General features: G+C 43.7%; 1 protein-coding gene across 1 annotated transcript in view; it reads left to right on the top strand.

Annotated features, from left to right (window-relative positions):
- Positions 1-291: 291 nt before the first annotated feature.
- ST8SIA5 (ST8 alpha-N-acetyl-neuraminide alpha-2,8-sialyltransferase 5) overlaps positions 292-20,883 on the top strand; it is a 72,916-nt gene continuing 52,324 nt past the window's right edge. Inside the window, exon 1 of the mRNA XM_006835107.1 lies at positions 292-431. Within this exon, the coding sequence (XP_006835170.1) occupies positions 301-431 (131 nt within the window). The 5' untranslated portion in view covers positions 292-300. The remainder of the gene's footprint in view (positions 432-20,883) is intronic.

The raw sequence follows: 20,883 nt of genomic DNA, 5'->3' as shown, positions 1-20,883 counted from the left end.
AATCGGCGACTGTTGGCCCGGGCGCTAGGAAGTGAGGCATCCAGAGAGAAGCCCGGATCACGGCCGAGGAACCAGTACCTGCTCTGCGCTGCTCTCCGCCTGGGCTGGGACGCTCGGATGCCCCTGCTCTGGACGCATCAGCCAGAAACTTGCCCTGCGAAGTCCCCTGGCCGCCTGGTCACGTCTTGAGGCGCGGGCTCGGACGCGCACTCCACTGGCCCCCAGAATCCCGCGCGTGACTGCCGGGCCCGCCTGCGCCCCGCGTCCGCCGCGCCTCACCGCGTGCGCACCGCCGCCAGGATGCGCTACGCCGACCCCTCCGCCAACCGGGATCTACTAGGGAACCGAACTTTGCTTTTCATCTTCATCTGCGCTTTCGCGTTGGTGACCTTGCTGCAACAGATCCTGTATGGCAGGAACTACATCAAGAGGTAAGAAAGTCCGAGCGGGTTGGGGGTGCGCAGGGTCCGCGGGTGAGTCCCGGGTGGCGGCCGCCTAGTTGGCTCGAGTGTCTTCGGGGGAAGTAGCTATGGGGTCTGCACTTGGACCCAGGTATAGCCGCATCAGGCTGGGGTCACAGTGCTTCGAAGCGCATCTCTGCCCTAAGCCGGAGGAGAGCGTCTGCCCAGCGCCTGTCCGAGGGGCCAGACAACTTTATCCGCTGTGAAAAATGGGGAGCAGGTAGGAATTCGGAGCAGCCAAGCTGATGATACATCCTGTGATTATCAGGAGCAGTCACGCGGGTCAGGGATCGATGTCCCCCAAACCTAGAGTTTCATGACCATTTGGTGGGAGGGGAGGTTCCCGGAGGTGGAGGGCTCCAAGCCGGATAGAATCACCTCGGGAGCCCTGAACTTTTGTGGACACCCTTGGGGGACAAAGCTCCCTACCCAGGAGAGTCGGGTGCGGTGGGGTGGTAGTGGTTTGGGAAGATGCGAGAAGGATGGTGAATTCTTATAATCCCGTAGCCTTTGATTCAGAGGCTCACAACCTGCTCCCTGCTGAGGCAAATGGTCCTCTTTGGGCAGGAAGGTCAGAGCTGCGGCAGAAGTTAGCCCTCCCCACGGTGGGTGTCTCTTCCTTTGGTGGGTACCCCTTCCAGATCAGTAGAAAACTCCATTAAGAGAAAGACCAGTAGGAGGTCACTCTGAAACTCAGGCGCAGCCTCAGCCCTCGTGTGAGTGGAAAATACACTGGCATGCCAGCCGCTTGCTTATCAGCCTGAGTGGACACGCTTCAGGTCACCGCTGGATGTTAGAGCTGGAGGGAGGCTGCCTTCTCATTCTCCCACGTCAGAGCCTCTCTTGGAGAGACCTCCCCTCTTTTACTGAGGCTGTTGCCTTTGCTGCCAACGTTTCCCCAGGATCACCACCCCTCCCCCCAGGCTGATAGGAATAAAAATTAAAAAACCCTCTAAACGAATGCACAATGAAACAGTTCATTTTTTTATCTGTGAGGTGCCACATCAGTCACTTGTGCCCCCAGTCTGGGACACGTTCAGGAGTGAGAGGATGAGGATGGCTGCTGGTTGGGTTCAGGGTAGGAAATTGAGTGGTTAGAATAGAATAGTTCCACCCCCAGGTAACTCCTCCCCCCCTCCCCCCACCCCCCACACAAACAGCAGGTTGTCCCTGACCTACCCAGAAAGGGCTCTTCCCTGGCTGACTGTGGCTGCAGACATTTACACAGTCTCCTGGCTTGTTGCATCTTGTCTGCCCACTCCTTTGGTTACTGCCAGCTGCACACTGACCCTGTGCAAGGACAGCTGGGCGGGCCCTACGGGCAGCCCGCCTGCTACTACTGCCTTGGCACTTGCTTGTCAGCAGGGCAGCTCTGGGTGCCTGCCCCCTGCTGGCACTTACCCAGAGCTGCTGGGGCTGCAGGAGCCCTTTTGTCTAGTAAACAGGGGAGAGTATCAGTGCTCAGGACAACGGCCAACTCAACTACTAATGGCTCTTCTTGGCAAGACCTCTCTGATGTTGGGTGGATGGACCAGTCTGACTCCAGGCCTCCCTCACACAGATGTCCTTGGTCCGCTAAATCCATTGAGGCCACTTGCAGGCCTTACTTCCGGGGCTTGTGTTAATCCAGTCAAGCAAGCAGGTGTTGGACATTGCCCATCCTGGAAGGGTGTTGTAGAGAAGGGTACAGAAGATGGTGTGGTCTTTGTGCACAGGGAGCTTGAAATTACAAACGAGAAAGGAAGTAGATAATAACCTTTCCGAGAAGGAAGATACTGATGGGCTGGAGTAGGTAGGGGCGACTGCCTGAGGAGGTGGAACTTGAGTGGGACTTGAAGCAAGGGTACCATATGGCTAGGTGGAGGTGAAGTGCACATTCAGAATCAAAGACCATGGGAGCAGAGGTGCAGAGATACAGGTGTGATTTACTTGCCCACAGCCTGACCCCTGCCCACCCACTCAACCTGCATCACTTAATTTGTTGTTGTTATGTGCTGTGGAGTTGGTTCCGACTCAGACCGACTCCGTACAGGGTTTCTGAAGCTGTAAATCTTCATGGGAGCAGAAAGCCTCCTCTTTCCCCAGCGGAAGAGCTGGTAGTTTCTAACTGCTGACTCTGAGGATAGCAGCCCGATTCATAACCACTACTGTAGCAGAGCTTAATTTAGTTATTGATTAATTCTTCATGGAGGGCTCCCTGACCCCACACCGGGTTGTAGCTGCCACATCTGTGCACCCATTGCACCTGCCCACTTGTCTTGTTTCTTGCACAAATTGTAATTACCATAAGCTGACTTGTATGCTTTGTACTGGTTCTTCCCTGTTCAATCATGGTTGACATAGAGAAACTGGAACAAATCTATTTATAAAATGTAGGTGTACTGGAACAGTAACCAGAATGGGAAAAAAGATGGGTTGATGCTCTGCTAGAAACTCAATCTTCTTCCTAGAAAACAAGAGCAGAGAGTGTGTTGCAAGGCAACTAAATCTCTTGATCAGTAGAGTTGGAAACAAAAGTACCCAGCTCAAAGATGGCAGCCAACTAAGTGTGCTGCTTTGAATGTGTATTGCTCTCTACAGCATCGTGACCATCCAGTCTCCTATAGCAGACTCCTGAAAGGGCTCACTATGCCTCTTCTGAATCTCCCATTCTAAGGCTTTTTTGATCTGTCATTTTCCGGTCTGGTTATCATTTCCTGTACACTGACATTTTACAAATATGGATCTGTACCAATTTTGTTGCATCAGCCATAACTGAAATGATTTAAACTGGTTTGAAGCCCTGCTTGTATGTAATTATTGGATTATCTCTTTTGTAAAAACACTAGATGAGTAACTCTCAAGCAGAGGTTCTGGGACAGCCTGCATCAGAATTTCCTGGAGGACAACTAAAAATACAAATTTCTGGCGACCTGAATCCAGTTTTCCCAGGATGGGATCCAATAAGCTGTCTTTTTAACAAACTCCCCAGGTGATTTCTAAAGGCCTAATAAGTTTAAGAACTGCTGCTCTGGACAAGTGGTTATTGTCTCTTAAGCAATGTCTGGACACATATTTGGTTGTCACAACTATGTGACAAGAATATTACTGATATCTAGTGGGTAGAGGCCAGGGATGCTGCCAACTGTCTTCAGTGTACAGGTCTGCCCCTATGACAAAATAGTACCCAACCCAAAATGTCCATAATTCTGAGTTTGAGAAAGTTCTACAAGGAAGAGATCTGCTGTTTTATTCCCAGTTTCACCCTGAGTTCCAGATATGGTGCTTGGCACGTAGTATTCTTGGTAAATATTGGCTACTGAGTCAATGATTCAGAGTGATGTGTGTGCATGTGTGTTGTGTGTGGGGATGGGAATCGGATGACACATGGTTAAGAGACAGATTAAATAGATATCAGAGGATCAGTGGTTTCAGTGAAGTGACTTAAAGGTGAGAAAGAGCAGTTAGAACTTGGTGCATTAGGCCAATGGGAGCTTCCTTTGGTCCTTGGGGAAGGTAGTGGCATGACAAAAGCCATTTAATAAGGAGGGTTATTGGGATCCAGGACAGGGAGGGCTAAAGACTGGAAGCTGTTGTCATAGTCCAGTCAGAGGTGAAGAGAACCTGATATGGGGATCCACTGTAGGGCTAGGAGATTCCTTAAGGCAACCATTCTTTGTGTCTGTGGGGAGCTGGTTTGATGTCTTCAGCAAGGCCTCTGTTATTTACCACCCCACAAAGAGCTTGAGAGCACCTAGATGGCAGGATATTTGAGAGAGAATTTAGGGACAGTTCATCCCAGAATGAAATAGGGGGTGTGGGTCAATGTGAATCCATTTCTTTGGACCCTTTCCCCATGTTCTGCCATTTCTGGGAAGATCCTTTTGAAGTAGACTGAACTATGGGCCCATCTTGCAAACAGTTGTCAAGAGGGGAAATGGTATAACATTGTTGATGGCTGGTGGGCTCAGTATCTCTGTTGGAGAGAGCACATATCATGTAGAGTAGGAGGAAAGACAATAAACAAAGGTGTGCCATTTGTTCTTGATGCTTTTGGCTTCTTCATATTAGTTCCTGATTGAACAAGAACTTCCTGAAGATTTACTTTGTGTTGTTCAAGACAGACACATCCTCGAGTCCCTGGGGAACTTACAGTCTAATGGGAAAGATATGAGGGCACCCAACTCATGTATGAGCCACCCCTGGAGGTATAGACAAGGGACTTTAAGGATGACGGGGAACCATAATGAAGGAGAATGGCTTCAAGGTACATGGGGGTGATTGAAAGGAGTTTTAGGAGAAAAGCAATGACCTATTGGTATGGTGATGGTGTGTCCTGTAGTCAATTCTGACTCACAGAGACCCTGTGTAGGGTTTCTGAGGCTGTAAATCTTTACAGAGCAGAAAGCCTCATCTTTCTCCCATGGCGAGCCTGCTGGACTCTAATTGCTGACCTTGCAGTTACCAGTCCAGTGCATATTCCACTGTGCTACCAGGGCACATGATGAAGAAAAGAGGATGAAGTGCATCTTGAGCAAGGATTGGAAAGTACAGGGAGAGCTGAGTGATACTATACAGTGGGGGTATTAGAGCATGTGACTCTGGGCGCAGGGTGAGGCAGCCAGGGCCAAAGTACAAAGCACAAAGTAGGGAATATATGAGGAACATTTCTGCAGCAAAGAGGTTAACCTTTTGAATCTGGATCTGCTTCAGACCCGAAGGTTCTCCATGTGGAGCTGTCCAGCACTTGGTTGGGAAAGAGACTGAAATTGCAAGAGAGGAAGACCCAGGCTAACACTGCAGATTTTGGAGCAACCAGCCATCTTAATGGATGTTTTACGAACATTTATAATTGTAACCCAAGGAAGAAATATGTTAGAAATATATATCTGGGAGCTAGGGCACATTCACACCTGCAATGGAAGCAAACATTTGGTGACACCATACTTGGCCTTGTTATTAGAAATCAGCTCTAATATTTTCTATTGTACTTTATTTAAAAATTCTGGGAGCACCCCCCCCCATTTAATCAACTTCATAACTTATTTGGTTGAAACACTTCCTTTGGAAACTGATGGTCTGAGTGAGGAGGTGGGTGAGGTCCTGCAGGAGAATGGAGTAAGTAGCAACTGCTGTGCTGAGGAGAGCCTTGAGGAATGAATTCCTATACAGGAGGGGAGGGGCTGAGCAAAGAGAACTGAGGAGGAGGGGAGCGAGGGGAGCGAGATATTCTAGAAATCAAGGTCTAAGGGTGACAAGGAGAGTGTGGCCATTGCAGAGGGATCAAATGGGATAGGACTGAATGTGTTCACTGGATTTGGAATTAGAGACAAGGGCTGTTTTAGGGTTAGTGGTGGGGACGGGACCTTCATTGCAGTGGGAGAGAGGGAAGGGGAGGTGGGACAGTGAACAGGGATTAATTACCCTTTCGAGGTGTCAGCAGAGAAAGGACAAAGGTTAAAAGAAGGATTTTCAAGAATGGGGGTGGGTGGGGTATGGAAATTATCCCTCGAAACCCCTCTGTGAGCTAAATCTGGTTTGCTAATGCACCAGCTCACTAATGTTATGGACTTCAGGTCTTGACGCCTTGAAAGAGGAACAAGCAAAGGGTAAAGATTTGTTTGTTTTTAAGCTAAAAAGGACATTGTCAGATTTTTATGATTTGGTCTCATATGCCTTTTAAATTTATTTTTCAAAGGAAGAATAGGTTTTGAATGTTCTTCCATAATACCTTTCAGTGGAATTTTATAATTCTCTATAAAGGTTTTAAATTTTTGTTTTTTGTTAGATTTAGTTCTGGATACATGGTTTTTACTACGATTGTAAAAAGCATCTTTAAAAATTTATTTTCTAAGTATTTGTAGTTGGTATATAGAAATACATTTGATTTTTTTATATAAAGATTTTATAATAGTAACCTTGATGATGTACTTAAAGAAATAAGTTACAGGTAGATTTTTCTGGGACTTCTTTCTTTCATCACAAACTTATACCTTTATTTTTCTTGTCTTACTGCACTGGCTAGGGCCTTTTGTTATAATGGTCAATAAAAGTATCATAGTGAACATCCTGGTGTTAATCATGATTTCCCCTATCTTGTCTTTTTTTTTTTTTTTAATTTTAAAAATAGCCTATTGAAATACTATTCGCATACCACTCAGTTCACTTATTTAAAGTAGACAATCAATGGTTTTTAGTATAGCGACAGAGTAATATGTCCACCCAAATCAATTTAGAACATTTCATTACTCCAAAAGAAGTCCCATGCCACTTAGTTGTCATTCTTCACTAATTCCCTGATACACCTAACTTTGTTGTTGTTAAGTGCCATCGAGTCAGTTCAGAGTCATAGTGACCCTAAATAGGGGTTCTGAGGAGTGGCTGGTGGGTTTGAACCATCAATCTTGTGGTTAGCAGGCTGGTGTTACCCTACAGCGCCACACCAGGACTCCTAACTTTGTTGTTGTTAAGTGCCATTGAGTTAGTTCCGACCCATAGCCTCCCTGTATGGAGTTTCCGAGGAGCAGCTGATGAGCTTGAACTGCAGACCTTGCGGTTCAAACTGACCTTGCAGTCTAGTGCATTAACCCACAGAGCCACTGCATTATGTCTTTACAGATTTGTCTATTCTGGACATTTCATGTGCATGGAGTCATACAGCATGTGATCTTGTGTGACTGGTTTCTTTCACTTAGCATATTGTATTCAAGGCTCATCTGTGGATAGCAGGCATCACTACCTCATTTGTTTTTATTACTGAGTAATATTTTATAATACGGCTATACCACATTTTCTTTATTCATCATCAGCCTATGGCTATTTGGGTTATTTCCACTTTTTGGCTATTGTGAATAATGCTGCTACAAAAATACATATACAAGTTTTTGTGTGGGCCTATGGTTTATTTCTCTTGGATATATACCAAGGGGTAAAATTGCTGTTTTACCATTTAAAGAACTGCCAGTTTTCCGAAGTGGCTACACTAGTTTGTATTTCCACCAGCAGTGTAGAAGGGTGTCAACTCCTCCATTTCCTCACCAATACTTGTTAATTTCTATTAAAAATATTGTAACCATTCTAGTGGGTGTGAATATCTCATTGTGGTTTTGATTTGCATTTCCCTATAACTAATGATGTTGAACATCTTCTCATGTGCTTATTGGAGAAATGTTTTTTCACATCCTTTGCCCATTTTTAAAGATTCAGGTTCTCTCTCTCTCTTTTAAACTGCTTTGTAGGCGTTCTTCATGTATACTTGATACAAGGATCTTATCAGTTATGATTTGCAAAAGTTTCTCTTTGTCAGTGGGTTGTCTTTCTACTTTCTTGATGGCGCCTTGAAGCACAATTTTTTTTTGTGTGTGTGTGTGTGTGATGCAATCCAGTTTATCTGTTTGGTTTTGGCCTATGTCTTAGGTGCCATGTCTAAGAAACCATTGCAACAATTTATAATCTATCTCTTTTCTTTTAAGTTAAAAAATTTTAGCTTATATTGATTTTTTTTTGCCTTAGTTTTCCCCTATATGGCATGACTTTACCCTGATTTTTAAAGGGAATGCTGGTAAAGTGTCCTCATTGAATATGACATTTTATAGTGTTTTTGTTTTTTTCCTCCCTCTCTCTTTATCTTTAAGGATTTGTCTAATAGGAGAAGCAGGTTCCTCTGTCCATTGTCCTGAGAAGTTTTTTTTGTTTTATTGTGTTTGGGTATTAATTTTACCAGATGCTTTTTTTATATTATTGGGATGATCATGTAGTTTTTCTACAATTTTTTAAACACTAGATGTAGTAGATTACATAAGTAAATGCTCACTTTCAATTTTTGGAATAAACTCTGCATTTTAATATTATATTAGTTTATTGTATTTTTTAATGGTTTTATTAAAAATATTTACATATTTATAACTCATCATAAAATACAGTATTAATAGAATTTGGATGGTGTGACATTCCTTTAATGGCATTGACTGTATTTACTTGACAAAGTAAGATAAGATATGGTTTGTAACTTTTGGGTAAATCGATTTAATTTGCTGAGAGACTGCAATTGGTGGGGCTCCTGGGAAGCCAAAAAAGGAAAACTCAGCTGTCTCTCAAGAAACGCCCTCTATGATTAGGGAAACAATGCATCACGTGATTACATATCACAAGACCACGTGAGATACCAATGGTAAGTAAGAGAACTTGCAGTGTGGATCCATGGTTGTACTGACTACCATATATTTCTCTCTCTCTCTCTTTTTTTTTTAGGGTTATAGTCAGGTTTATTTTTATTTTTTAAGTGTTTATTGTAAACTGAATGATAGATAGTTTACATGGGAGAACATCAGCTTTACACCATCATTTCATTGCAATGATTACACTCTCCATGCATCATCATTTAACAGTATTTGTTTCCATTTTCTCTAGTTTCCTTTTTTGGGGGAGGCGTGTACACAAAAACACTCAGGAATATATAAGAATTTAAACAACCAAAGGGCACATTCTGTATGCCTGTCTGCTGGCTGCCAGCACCCAGCCTGTCTCTTTCCATGAGTGCAGAGTCCTCAGCTGCTCCCTCTCTCCATGTCCTCATCTCTGCGCCACCTGGTGTTGCTGCTTCTCTGGATAGGGTCCAACATTCTGCTTGTACTCTTCTCCCTTGATGGTCCTAGGGAACCTCTGTTTCTGGACTGTAAGATTGACTACTCCCCCATTTTTGTTACAAAACTTCGACCTTTACAGATGTGACAGTCACAATGAGTTGTGATAACAATTACTCACTATTGAATCACAAGAATCCTATCCCCATCTCTTTTTATCAGACCCATCTAGACAAGATGAAAACTATTCAGTGGGGACTCTATCTTCCCCCGTACACTCTTAAACTAAACTCCCTCTTGAAAACTTGTAAGCCAGTCACTTTGTGCCTCTATCACCCCCTCATTTTAGGTAGCCATTTTCTAAGTTGCCCGTCCCTATCTACCCTGTATACAGAGAGGATAGCATTGATACTTGATGTGAAGACTCCTTCCCTCTCAGTTAGTACTTTGAACTACTACATCCATAAGTATAGGTCAAGTTCATAAAATTGTAGCAATTTACCCTCGTTTCCTTTGTCAAAAAAAAATTTTTTTTATCTTCCTCTGTTCAAGTTCTCTGTTATTCATATGGTTTTCAGTGACTAAATATTCGGAAGTAGTTCGTCACTCCTTCCTGTGGGGGGGGGGAATAGATATATTTATTATAATCCTGTTTATTGTATTCGGGTAACCTCTCTTTTTGTCTTTATTTCCTAAAGTAAAGACTTTATGATATCTCTTTTTCTTTGACTACTTCCTGAAGTGAGTAAACACTTTATGATCTTTCTTTTCCCTTTCCTAAAATAGGAATGTGTGCCTTAGGAATTTGAACTAGCCAACCAGGTAAGGGAAAAGATTGTGCAGTCAAAGCCCTAGCCAATGGGGTGAGACACAGCCTTGAGACTCGCATCAGGGATTAAAAACCCGAGTGGACTGCCCACTTGGAGTGCTCGCTGGCTTGTTCCTGTATGTACGGCTATGCGCATGCACCCTCCTGCAGGAGTAAATTTTGCTTTGCCAAGGTAATTTAGTCTCACCGAGTGTCTTTTACGCAACATCGGAATTCATTTATAACATTCCTAATCTGTCTTCGTCTGGAAGCTCATCTGAAACCTGTCTACCATGGGTAACCCTGCTAGTATTTAAAATACCAGTGTCAAAGCTTCCAGCATCACAGAAACTCACAAGCCACTATGGTATGACAAACTGACAGATGTGTGGTGGATAGTGTGGATCATGATAAGCTATAGACAACATTGCGAAGTATGAGTATTCCAGAACACTTACTTGTGCTCATGAGGAATCTGTACATGGACCAAGAGGCAGTTGTTTGAACAGACCATGGGAACACTGAATGGTTTAAGATTAAGAAAGGTGTGCAACAGGGTTGTATTCTTTCACCATACTTATTCAACCTGTATGCTGAGCAAATAATCTGAGAAGCTGGGTTATATGAAGAAAAATGTGGCATCAGGATTGGAGGAAGGCTCATTAACAAGCTGCGATATGCAGATGATACAACCTTGCTTGCTGAAAGTGAAGAGGACTTAAAACATTTACTGATGAAGATCAAAGAGCACAACCTTCAGTATGGATTGCATCTCAATGTCAAGAAAACAAAAATCCTCACCACTGGACCAATAAACAACATTCTTATCAGCGGAGAAAAGATTGAAGTTGTCAAGGACTTCATTCTTCTTGGATCAATTATCAACACTCATGGAAGCAGCAGTCAGGAAATCAAATGATTTATTGCATTAGGCAAATTTGGTGCACAAGACATTTTTAAAGTGTTGAAGAGCAAAGATGTCAGCTTGAGGACTAAGGTGCGCCTGACCCAAGCCATGGTATTTTCAATCACCTCATATGCCTGGGAAAACTGGACAGTGAATAAAGAAGACCATAGAAGAACTGATGCTTTTGAGTTACAGTGTCAGAGGAAAATATTGTAAGTGCCGTGGGCTGCCAAAAGAACCAACAGATCTGTGTTGGAAGAAGTGCAGCCAGAGTGCTCCTTGGAGGCCAGGATGGCCAAACTTCGTCTCTCATATTTCGGACATATTGTCAGGAGGGACTAGTTGTTGGAGAAGGATGTCATGTTTGGTAGGGTGGAGGGTCAGAGAAAAAGCGAGATGGATTGGCAAAGTGGCAGCATCAATGGACTCAAACGTGGCAACGATAGTGAGGTTGGCCCAGGATTGGGCTGTGTTTCGTTCTGTTGTGCATAAGGTCGCTGTGAGTCGGTACGGACTCAATGGCATCTAACAACAGCAACAGTTGAGTTCTGATTATCTAGCTGTTGAGACTAGGTCAAATGGATACTATCTGCAAGTTTGGGTGTTTTTGTGTGTCTCCCCTCACTTCATACCAGCTGGATGCTTCACTCTCAGCTCTAGTCCTCTGTGGCTATGTCCTTGTCCATGGTCAGGAGTCCCCAGGTCTTGTGTTATTTGACTTGGTCTTATTGACTAGTATTTTTTTATGGCTGTGACCTTTCAGAAGCACATTGCCAGGCCTTGTTTCCAAGGAGCTTCTGGGTGGATTTGAACTGCCAGCCTTTTTGGTTAGGTGTCTAGTACTTAACCATTTATGTGACCCAGGGACTCCTTTACTAGTATTTATTTATTTATTTTTTAAATGTTGGCTCTTATGTTCTTGACTGATTTTGTTGTTGTTAAGTGCTGTCAAGTTGGTCCTGACTCATAGCAACCCTGTATAGGGTTTTTGAGTCTGTAAATCTTTGAGCGAGCAGAAAGCCTCATGTTTCTCTCAAGGAGCAGCTGGTGGGCTCAAACTGCTAAACTTGTGGTTATCCGTCCCTTTAGAGCCACAGTGCTCCCTCTTGAATGATACTAGTTGTTGTCATGCTGTCTTTGTTGGGTTTTAAAAGTAGTCTTGTAAAAGGAATTGGGAATGTTCCTGCTTTTCTGTTCTCTGGAAAAGATTATACAAGTTTGAGATCATCTATTCTTTGAAAGCTTAGTGTAACACACCCATGTAGCCTTTTGCACCTCATGTTTTCTGTGTGGGAAGTATTTAAATGTTTAATTCCATTTCCTTAATGGTTATAAGACTATTTAGATTATCTATTTCTTCAGTCAGTTTTGGTCAATTCTATTGTTCTACTAATTTTTTCAACATTTTCAATTTTTTTCACACAAAGCTTATCATCCTCATCTGTAGCTCTTTTTGTCTTAGTTCTCTATTGCTGCTATAACAGAGGTAACACAAGTGAATGGCTTTCACAAATGGGGATTGATTTTCTCACAGTTTCTGAGGCTAAAAGTCCAAATTCAGTGTGCCAGCTTGAGGGAAAGGCTTTTTTTTTTTTTTCTTCTCTGTAATTTCTGGAGGAAGATCCTGGACTCTCAGCTTCTTCTTCCTGGTTTCTTGTCATCTATTTCACCCCATCTCTGCTCTGCTAGCTTGTGTAATCTCATATATCTCAAGAGATTGACTCAAGACATACCCTACACTAATCTTGCTTTATTGACATAATAAATATAACCCATTTCCAAAATAGGATTATAACCATGAGCTTTGTGGTGGCTCTACACTACTTTCTAATAGTTGTTGCTTTTAAGTGCCGTAGAGTTGGTTCTGACTCATAGTGACCTTATGTACGACAGAACAAAACACTGCTGTGTGCTGTACCATCTTAACAGCCATTGCTGTGTTTGAGCCCACTTTGCAGCCACTGTGTCGATACATATCTTTGAGGGTATTCCTCCTTTTTGCTGACCCTCTGCAGTCAAATATGAAGTCCTTCTACAGGGACTGATCCCTTCTGATAAAATGTCCAAAGTATGAAAGATGAAGTCTCGCCATCTTTGCTTCTAAGGAACATTCTGGCTGTGCTTCTTCCAACTTGGAGTTGTTTGTTCTGACAGTCCATGGCATATTTAGTATTCTTTGCCAGCACCATTATTCAAATACATCACTTGTGCTTTCATCTCCCTTATTCTTTGCCCAATTTTCACATGCATAGGAGCTGATTGAAAATGCCATGGCTTGGCTCAGGCCAACCTTAGTCTTCAAAGTGATATCATTGCTTTTAACACTTTAGAACAGTCTTCTGCAGCAGATTTGTCCAATGCAATATTCATTTGATTTCGTGACTGCTGCTTGCCTAGACATTGTTTGTGGATCCAGATCATAGGCATTGTTGTTGCTGTTTGAGGCTTCATTTTTTTTTAACTTAAGTTAGACACTTTTCTGTTTAATTTCCAGCCTATCTTGTTTCTAATGTACACCTGGAGTCCTGGTGTGGCACTGCAGGTCAATGCTCTGGACTGCAAGGTCCGTTTGAACCTCAAGGTTGGCGATTCAAAGTTCCCCAGCCACTCAACAGAAACCCTATAAGGGTTGCTATGAGTCAGAACCAACTCTACGGCACTTAAAAACAACAACAATTAGAAAGTAGTGTAGAGATAATAGTATATGTGTCTTGGTGTGGTGCAGCAGGAGGATGGTGCGTTGGACTGCAAGGTCCGTTTGAGCTGCACGGTTGGTGGTCAACCCCACCAGCCATTCCTCAGACACCCTATAGACAAGGCTGCTGTGAGTCAGAACCACATGGCAGTACTTAACAGCAGCAACAACCATAGCAACTCATCAGGCTATGGTATTCCCGAGCTGTATGCCTTCAAGTTTGGGGATAATAATGATGATGGTATGCGAACAAGTGACAAATGTGTGGTTTTTGCTTTGTGCCAAGGACTAGTCCAATTGCTTTATATAGTAACACACTGACTTCTTACAACAGCCCTGTGACAGAGGTACTATGATTGTCCTCATTTGATGGGTGCAGCACTGTGACTTGTTCAAGGTCATATAGCTAATAAATATCAGAATGGTTTTTCTTATCTCTTAAATCCAAGTATTTAAAAATTCCTTTTGTCATTTATTTGTAAATGTTTAAAATTTTCTAAGTAATTTCCCTTTTTGGTTTTCTTCTTATTATTATTAAACTTAAATGCTGTGTGATGAGAGAACATGACATTTATGATATAGATTCCTAAAATCTGCCTTGTTGTTAAGTGCCATCGAGTTGGTTCCAACTCATAGTAACTCTGTATAGGTTTCCAAGGAGAGGCTGGTAGGTTTGAGCTGCTGGCCTTTCGGTTCAAATCGACCTTGTGGTCAGGTGCTTATCCTATAGTGTCACACTTTATATGTATGTACTTGGAAGATAGGAAAATGATTCTCGAGTTACTCTGTTCTTACATTGTCTGTTTGCTCTGTAGTTTTGTATTTGTTCAAACCTATTCCAGTTGATATTTTTGGGATGACTGCACTTATCAATTACTGAAAAATGTGTATTAAAATCTTCCTTGCTGATTTTGAGTTTAACAGCTTCTCCTTGTGCTTATTATGTATGTTGAAGGGATATTATTAGATGTATACTGACAAAAGAAACAAATCCACTGCTGTCGATTTGATTCTGACTTAAGGAGCTCTGGTAGCATAGTGGTTGCAAGTTGTCTGCTAACCTCAAGGTCAGCAGTTCGAAACTACCAGCTGTTCCGTGGGAGAAAGATGAGGCTTTCTGCTCCCGTAAAGATTTACAGTCTCAGAAACCATATACAGGGTTGCTATGAGTCGGAACCCATTCTGCATCACACAACCAATCATCATGTTGTTGCTATTGTTAAGTGCCATTGAGTCATTTCTGACTCATAGCAACCCTGTGTGGGATTTCTGGGGCTGTATATCTTGTGGGAACAGAAACTTTCATCTTTCTCCCTCAGGGGCTGGTGGGTTCAAATCGCCAACCTTGTGGTTCACAAGGTTGCACTTGTGCACTGCGTTCCTCAGTGTTGTTGTTATTAAGTTTCATCCAGTTGGTTCTGACTCATAGCTACCCTGTTATAGGGTTTTCAAGGAGCAGCTGGTGAGCCTGAACCACTGCCTTGAGGTTCAAACTGACCTTGCAGTCCAGTGCATTAACCCACAGTGAAGACTGTTCCCTAAGGTTTCCGAGACTGTGCGGAAAGGCTAGTGGGTTTGAAATGCCGAGACCTTGCGTTTTAACAGCTTAACTCGCTGTGATATACTATGTCTTTGTATTCAGAGGAATCGTTTATCATAATGTTGTTGTTGTTTTATGTGCCGTGGAGTCGGTTCCGACTCATAGCGACCCTGTACAGGGTTTCCGAGGCTGTAAATCTTTACGGGAGCAGAAAGCCTCATCTTTCTCCTGAGGAACAGCTGGTAGTTTTGAACTGCTGAACTTGCGGTTCTCAGCCCGATTCGTTCCCACTATGCTACCAGAGCTCCTTATCATAGTATTTTTTGTTGTTGTTGTTAAGTGCCATCGAGTCGGGTCCGACCCATAGCGACCCTGCACAGGGTTTCCGAGGGTGTAAATCTTTACGGGAGTAGAAAGTCTCATCTTTCTCCCGCGGAGTGGCTGGTAGTTTCGAACCGCTGACCTTAAGGTTCGCAGCCCGATTCGTAACCACTACGCCACCAGAGCTCCTTTATTTAGTAACCCTTTTTATCTCTATCAATATGCTGTGCTTTAAAATATACCAAATATTAATATAGTGACACTAGCTTTCATTTAGTATTCCCCACTCAGAATGTATTCTTTTTTCACTATTTCCATGTCTTTCAGTTCCAAGTCTGTAGGTACAGTTTTTGCATCTGGTCTGACAATCTTTTGACTTTTACCTGAAGAATTTACATTGATTATGATTACAGATGATTTAGGAATGATTTTTACCACCATACTATGGGAATTTTTAACATATCCTACGTTTTCTCCCTTCTTGCCTTTTGGATTATTTTTGGTTTCTTGGCTTTATTTAGATAGAGGCTTTTAATGTGACTCTTTACCTTGGGTGGGCTCTGTTGTCATTGAAAGGGAAGTCCTTGGGATTGGCTGATGTCTCTTGGGAGCTGCTGGCTTCTTTTCTTGGCAGATTGTTCATCAACCTATGAAGGCATTTAAAACACATTGTAATCATTATTTAAGTAGTTTTTGTTGGGAGAATGTTGCAAATCAGGTTCCCAGGAGAGCAGACTCTGAGGCAGATGTTAGAGTGTGGATGTGGGATGCTTGTTACAGCCTGCTCTTGGGATGGGCACGTGGGCAGGGAGATGAAGGAAGGAAGACTGGGCAGAGGGAGAAGTGGAGCTGCAGTGCAGTCCCAGAGAACCCTGGAGCTGGATGGCTTTCCTAGTTGTCTTGAGTTTGGAGTAAGAGGGCTGGATCTGCATTAGCCATTGTTGTTGTTAAGTGCCATTGAGTTGATTATAACTCATGGTGAGCCTGTGTGGGGTTTCCGAGGCTTTGAATCTTCACTGGAGGAGAAAGCCTCATCTTTCTCTCATGAAGCTGCTGGCGTGCTGGAACCACAGACTTTGTGCTTCGCAGTCCAGTGCTTATGACATGGAGCCACCTTGCTCCCACAGTCGCCATTGTTGTTGTGCTGTTAAGTGCCATTGAGTTGGTTCCGACCCTTAGCAACCCTAAACAGGGTTTCCGAGGAGTGGCTGTTGGGTTTGAACCGCTGACCTTGTGGTTTAAATTGACCTTGTGGTCCAGTGCATTATCCTGCAGCACCATACCAGTACCATTGTTTTTGTTGTTATTAAATGCTGTTGATATTTGGTTCCGACCCATAGCGACCCTGTATAGGGTTTCCGAGGAGTAGCAGGTGAGCTTGAACCGCTGACCTTTCAGTTCAAATGGCTTTGCAGTCTGGCGCATTAACACACAGCGCCGCACCAGGACTCTGTACCAGGACTTTTGTTGTTGTTGTTAAGTGCCGTCGAGTCAATTTCGACCCATAGCGACCCTGTGTAAGGTTTCCAAGGAGCAGCTGGTGAGCTTGAACCACCAACTTTGCAGTTCAAACCACTTCTAGAGAGATGTACATCAAAACAGCAATCAGATATCATCTCACACTAGCCTTAATAGTAAAGTTCAAAAAATTAGAATGCAACAAATGCTGGCCAGAATGCGGAGAGACTGGGACCCTCCTACATTGCTGGTGGGACTGTAAAATGATGCCATCACTGTGGAAAACTGTATGACACTAATTCAAAAAGTTGGAAATAGAAATACCATATGACCCAGCAATTCCTCTACTTGATATATATCCTCAAGAAATAAGAGCTGAGACACGAATAGATATGCATACCCATGTTCACCACAGCACTATTCACAATAGCAAAGAGATGGAAACAGTGTAAATACCCATCAAGGACACAATGGATAAACAAACTTTGGTATATATGTACAATGTAATACTATACCATGTTGGAGAATCATGATGAATCTGCAAAACACCTCATAACATGGATGAACCTGGAGGGCATTATGTGAGAAAAATTGTTTGAGACCATTATTATAAAAGTTCAAGAAAAAGTTTTCATGCTAAGAGAAATATTCTTTGATGGTTACTAGGGGTGAGAGGGAAGGGACTAAAGGGAAGATAGGTGTTAACTTGGGTGACTGGGAAGGCAATAAAAAAATAAATTATTCAACCCAGATTATGATAAGGGTTTTAACCAGATTGGTTAGTTGATCTTGTTAAATGTGATACTTCGCTGGCAACTTTGTTTTTTTTCCTTTCTTGACTGGTTGCTCTATCAAATAATTCTGATTAAAGACAATTTCTTGATAAAAATAAAATAGAATCTTAAAATCTTTTTTAAAAGCGGATCTGTACACACACACACACACACACACACACACACACACACAGTGTGTGCTGGTTCATCACAGGTTGAGGGGTGGCACCTGTGCTGAAGTGACTCCTCCCACTTCAGTCCCAGTGAGGACTGAGAGCTCAGGATGTCAGCTTGCTGCACCCCAGGAACTGGGGGAAGAGCCAGTCCTTCATTCCTGAAGGGGGAGATGGACAGAGTATCCACAATAGACGATTTTCAAGACTGCCATTTTTTCCCCAGAAATGTAAGTCCTTGAATCTCTCCCTCTCCTATGCCACCCTGCTCCACATCTCACCCTTTCTGGTTGATCTGTGCTGGAGGGTCCCCCTTAAAAGTTGTACATCACTCCTGTCAGTTAAGGGTCTTTTGCTCCCATCATGTCTCCCCACTGTAGTGCCTTCCCTGCCAGTTCCAGTCCCACTTCTCTTGTGTCCTCAGTCCACGGTGCTTGACCCCTCCTCTGAGCTCATGATGTGTCACATTGCTACCCACTGTTCCTTTCATGAGACCTCAGGGGGAAGGAGGAGTGGAGGCTGGGCCAGCCCCACCTGAGGGAGGACGTTCTTCCCTGTCAGCCCTTCATCCTTCACCTCAAGGGTGTAGATCTGGGCTGAGAATGACTGGCTGGTACTGGCCTGAGACTTGAGGATTAGAAACTGGGTCAAGGAAAAGTACCAGCTGAGTCTGTGCTGCCTACATGTGGCTTTTTGAAGGCTGTCCCCTTCCAGCCTTTGGTTCAAATGATCCGAGAAACAAGCACTGCCCCAGGAGACGGGGCCAAGGGGGAAAGGAGGATTATTTAGAGAATGGTTCTGGAGAGGAACCAAACAGGACAGGGGCAGAGGATGCCCTGGAGAGGACAAAGGATGCTGAATCCTCTGGGGTCTGGGTGTGGGCTATGCTGGCAGGACAACTTTGAGTCTTTGCTGGGCAGACTGTTTTTACTGAGCACCTACTACTGCAGGGTTTGGACCAGGGTGAGGCAAGTAAGGTGTCCCAAGTGAACAATGTAAGGAGGCCCTTACTCTTGGGTGTCGATGCTGCACTTACAAGAGCCTGAGATGGAGGCTGTCCTTCTCCTTAAATTGTGTGTCCTGAGTACTTCACTGCCTTCACTGTAGCCCTTCTCTATGCCCAGTCCTGCCCTAGCTGCTGCTGGGTTTTTGTTTGCTCTCCTGTCTCCAAACAGCTCATGGAGGCACAGAGATACCCACACGCTCCTGATTCCATTTCTTCCTTGCCCATCTCTCTCTCTCCAGACTTTTTCTTTTTTGTAATTTATTTTCGCAGTTGAGAATATCCACAGCAGAACATGCACCAGTTCAGCAATTTCTACACGAACAAATTCAGCGATGGTTAGCCATCGCTGTTGTTTGAGATGTACAGCCATTATCACCTCCTTTCTCGACTTCTTTCTCCTCAATTAACATCCACTCATTCAGCCCTTGTCTTTTTTTTTTTTTGGGTGGGGGGCTGGAAGACGGAGCAGTTTATTATTTACACGGATGAAGAGCTGGAGAGTAGAGGCCAGGGTGGGGTGGGAAGGCGACTGGGGCTCACTCAGTGATAATGAGTTCGTCCACGCCCCAGTCCTCATAGCTCCAGTCTGGCAGGTAGCGGCGAATGATGATGGGAATCTTTCGGGCCTTGAGCTACTTGATGGCAATGCGCAGGGGTCTGTCTCTCCCCGCCCCCCAGCTCCACCATCACGGGGGCACACATCGCGATCTGGAGGGCTCGGGTGCCCAGCACACGGGCTCGCTCATACTTGGTCATGTACGGTGTGATGATCCGCTTCTGGTTGGCCTGCGGTCACTCCTCTGACTGAAGGATGTCGACTTCCTCCTGGCCCTCCTCCTCGGCATTCTCCAGGTCATCTAGTCTTTCCTCCTCCTCCACATCATCAAAGTCGTCACCATCAAAATTGTCCTTGTTGTCTGACATACTGCCCTCGTGGTAGACCCCACAACCGCGAGGAGTCCCCCAGCCCATGTCTTTTTGACATCTGCACTTTGCAGGGAAATTCCCTTTCTTGGAGGATTTATTTTTCTTCTTTGACTTATTCAAGTTCACTCACTTCTCATCAGACAATTGTACAATTTAACCCTGTTACCTAGAAGACCTTATACACATAGAGTTAATTATCAGAAGGCTATTAATTATCAGTACTCATTAAGGACTCATGAGCCAGGCTCTGAATTAAGCGGGTCATTCTAAATGAGGACAATTTAATTTACTTTTCACAAAAGTCTTGTGAAATAGATAGACAGCCAGTTCCTGTGCAGTCCATTCTGACTCATGGCAACTGCATATGTAGAAAATCCGTAGGATTTTCAGTGACTGATTTTGAGGAAGTAGATCACCAGAAATTTCTTTCAAGGCACCTCTGGATGGATGTCTTAGGCTGGGTTCTCTAGAGACACAAAACCAGTGAAGGTTTTTTTTATATGTTGTAGTTAGGTGCTGTTGAGTTGGTTCCCACTCATAGTGATGCTCTGCACAACAGAGCGGAACACTGCCTGGTCCTGTGACATCTTCACAGTTGTTACACTTGAGCCCATTGTCACTGCCACTGTGCCAATCCACCTCATCTTCCAGAACTGTATCGGAGAATATTCTGGTGCTATTCATAATATTTCAATAGTCAATATTCTAGTGCTATCTGACAGTGTTCCTCGGCTGTTCATAAGGTTTTCAGTGGATAAATATTCAGAAATAGTCCTGTTTTCCTTCTCCCAAGTCTGGAAACTCTGCTAAAATCTGTACACCATGGGTGTATTTAAAATACCAGTGGTATAGCTTCCTGAATCACAGAAACACGCAAGCCACCACAATCTGACAGACTGATAGATATATCAATATATAAACATTTAAAATCTATATTATATTTTATGTAAATATATGTTATATATGCAAGGTTGGTGGTCCAAACTTACCAGCTGCTCCTTTGAAACCCTATACAGGGTCACTGTGAGTAAGAAATGACTCGACGGCACTTAACAACAACAACAATATATGATATGTATATTTGTATAAGTGCATAAAGGAACTCAGGTAACATAGTGGTTACGAGTCTGGCTACTAACCTCAGGGTCAGCAGTTCAAAACTACCAGCCATTCCATGGGAGAAAGATGAGGCGTTCTGCTCCCGTAAAGATTTATAACCTCAGAAACCCTGTGTAGGATTGCTATGAGTCAGA

Source organism: Chrysochloris asiatica, unplaced genomic scaffold, assembly GCF_000296735.1.
Source record: "Chrysochloris asiatica unplaced genomic scaffold, ChrAsi1.0 scaffold00015, whole genome shotgun sequence".
Lineage (NCBI taxonomy): Eukaryota > Metazoa > Chordata > Mammalia > Afrosoricida > Chrysochloridae > Chrysochloris > Chrysochloris asiatica.
The sequence above is the reverse complement of the archived record's forward strand: the minus strand, read 5'-3'. Positions and strand labels throughout refer to the sequence as shown.